The following is a 1,972-nucleotide window of genomic DNA, read 5'->3' on the forward strand; positions in this document are numbered from 1 at the left end:
GCTCTTCACACATACATCAATGGACCTTCGCTCTGATATCTTCTCTTTCCTCCTTTCTTTCCTACACGCTCGTGATCTTCTGTCTCGCTCTCGACTATCACTGCGCCTCATAGGGGAACAGAAAGAAACGAAATTGGTCAGACATGCATTACATCGATTATCCTGGATCGTCGAGTGAGTGAGATCACAGTGATTGGTGAACTTCTTTGACTGATGAATAGTACTATCTGGATGTGGATAAATGAGAGCGTAATAGATGGTATGATCCTAGAGTATAAGGAGAAGCTGGCGAGATCGACGAATTTTGGGGAGATGATAAAGCTCGAACTTGATCAGTGAGTCTATTCCCTTCTACTCTTCCCCATGTCTTCATCCATAAATGTTGTTTGTGCGACCCCGTGTCATTCCCAAAGTCATGGAACTACGATCATCATGGCATATCTCGCAACATCTCATAAATGATTGTCTACCTCTATGTAATTTCATTCTCACCCATGATGACTTGTGTACTCCCTCTTGGGTCTTTGTTGGCTTTACTTGCCATCGTCACGCGATTCACTCTCAAACAAGGAGCCGGGGGAGAGTCCAGAGCGTCTATTCTTATCGGACCAAAAGAAGACAGACTCGTTGAAGGAATGACGAACCTGTTCGCAGGTCACAGCAGGTCTTGAGTCCGGTCTGTAGATCGTGAGAATGGAATCGTATGACTGATAAAGCAGTACAAGACAATTACGTCATTTCTGTTTCCTTCATGAAACCGTCAGTTTTCTTTCACTCATAGTTATACAATAGACTGATCGGTAGACATCAGGAATGAACCATTCTCTATCCCATCTCCTGGATTTATGTTTAGACTTGTTCCTATCCATCTCTTCTTTCACCACCTCTACTTCCACCTCTACCTCTAACATTACCATTCCGATTCCGTCAAAATCTATAAATGAAAAGACCAAAAAACCGGTATATGTACAAGGCCGATCTCGTCGACGACTTAGAAGAGCTAAGATGATCTTGTCTGATTCAGAAACGGACTCGGAAGAGTGTGATAATCCGATGGAGGAGGGGATTGTGTATCTTGACCAAAGTGAGAAAGTGGGGGTCGATCATGAACCTATCAAAGGAAGAATGAAGGTATGGATGGAAGAAATGGACGAACATGTTATTTATCTCATTAATGGGGTTGAGGAATTATCTGGGATGTCAGAACGTCATGGTGAGATCTGGGTGACGTTGAATGAATTATTAAAAGATTGGAAATGATGTCAGAATTGTATTTGAAGAGGAATCATGATTTTCTAAAAAGACATTATTTGTAATGAGATTAATTTCTAGATACACAAAACTACACGTATTGTTGAAGAGTAAAATGATTGTATAAGTTGGGGAAAAGTTGTAGAAGCGTAGTTGAAATGGATTAAGTCATACGAATATTTAAAGTAATTAGGTAGATCAAAGATAGTCGTAAGGTACTGTATAATGAATCAAAAGTTATTATGCTGATTGTTATACTTGTACTGAATTTCTGCATGATCATCAATACACCTTACGTCTTATGTTACAAATACAAACACGAACACGAACACGAATCAAAATCCTATATCAGACATGTTATTACCTACCCCTCTTAATCCCAAAGGAGCTATAACATTTTCGACATGTTTACCTTTTTCCAATTCCTTTACTATCCTCTTCAAGTAATCCGGTCGGATACCTAATTCCGAATTTATGTTATTGAGTTCTGTACTGAGGTAAGAAGACATTTGAGCGGTTTGTAAGAGTTGCTTTGGTGAAGGGAGAGGGGGAGGAAGGAATGTTATGGATTTGGAAGAATGAGATATTTGAGCTTGGAGTGAATTTGATTGGATCTGTAATGTATCAGATCAGTCAAGTCACGATTGATCATCTCAGTCTGTCGATTTTTTTCTCAGAGATGGGTTGAGGGTGATACCAAAGTCAAATTTCTCACGAGGAA

At 39.8% G+C, this 1,972-nt stretch overlaps 1 protein-coding gene across 1 annotated transcript in view; it reads right to left on the bottom strand.

The window, feature by feature from the left end:
* Nucleotides 1-1,586: 1,586 nt before the first annotated feature.
* The window catches only part of TREMEDRAFT_62836 (uncharacterized protein), a gene marked incomplete at both ends in the record, with an annotated part of 2,499 nt that continues 2,113 nt past the window's right edge, over nucleotides 1,587-1,972 (bottom strand). Inside the window, one exon of the mRNA XM_007005059.1 lies at nucleotides 1,587-1,865. Coding sequence (XP_007005121.1) covers nucleotides 1,587-1,865 — 279 coding nt within the window. The remainder of the gene's footprint in view (nucleotides 1,866-1,972) is intronic.

The sequence above is a fragment of the Tremella mesenterica genome, assembly GCF_000271645.1.
Source record: "Tremella mesenterica DSM 1558 unplaced genomic scaffold TREMEscaffold_6, whole genome shotgun sequence".
Taxonomy (NCBI): domain Eukaryota; kingdom Fungi; phylum Basidiomycota; class Tremellomycetes; order Tremellales; family Tremellaceae; genus Tremella; species Tremella mesenterica.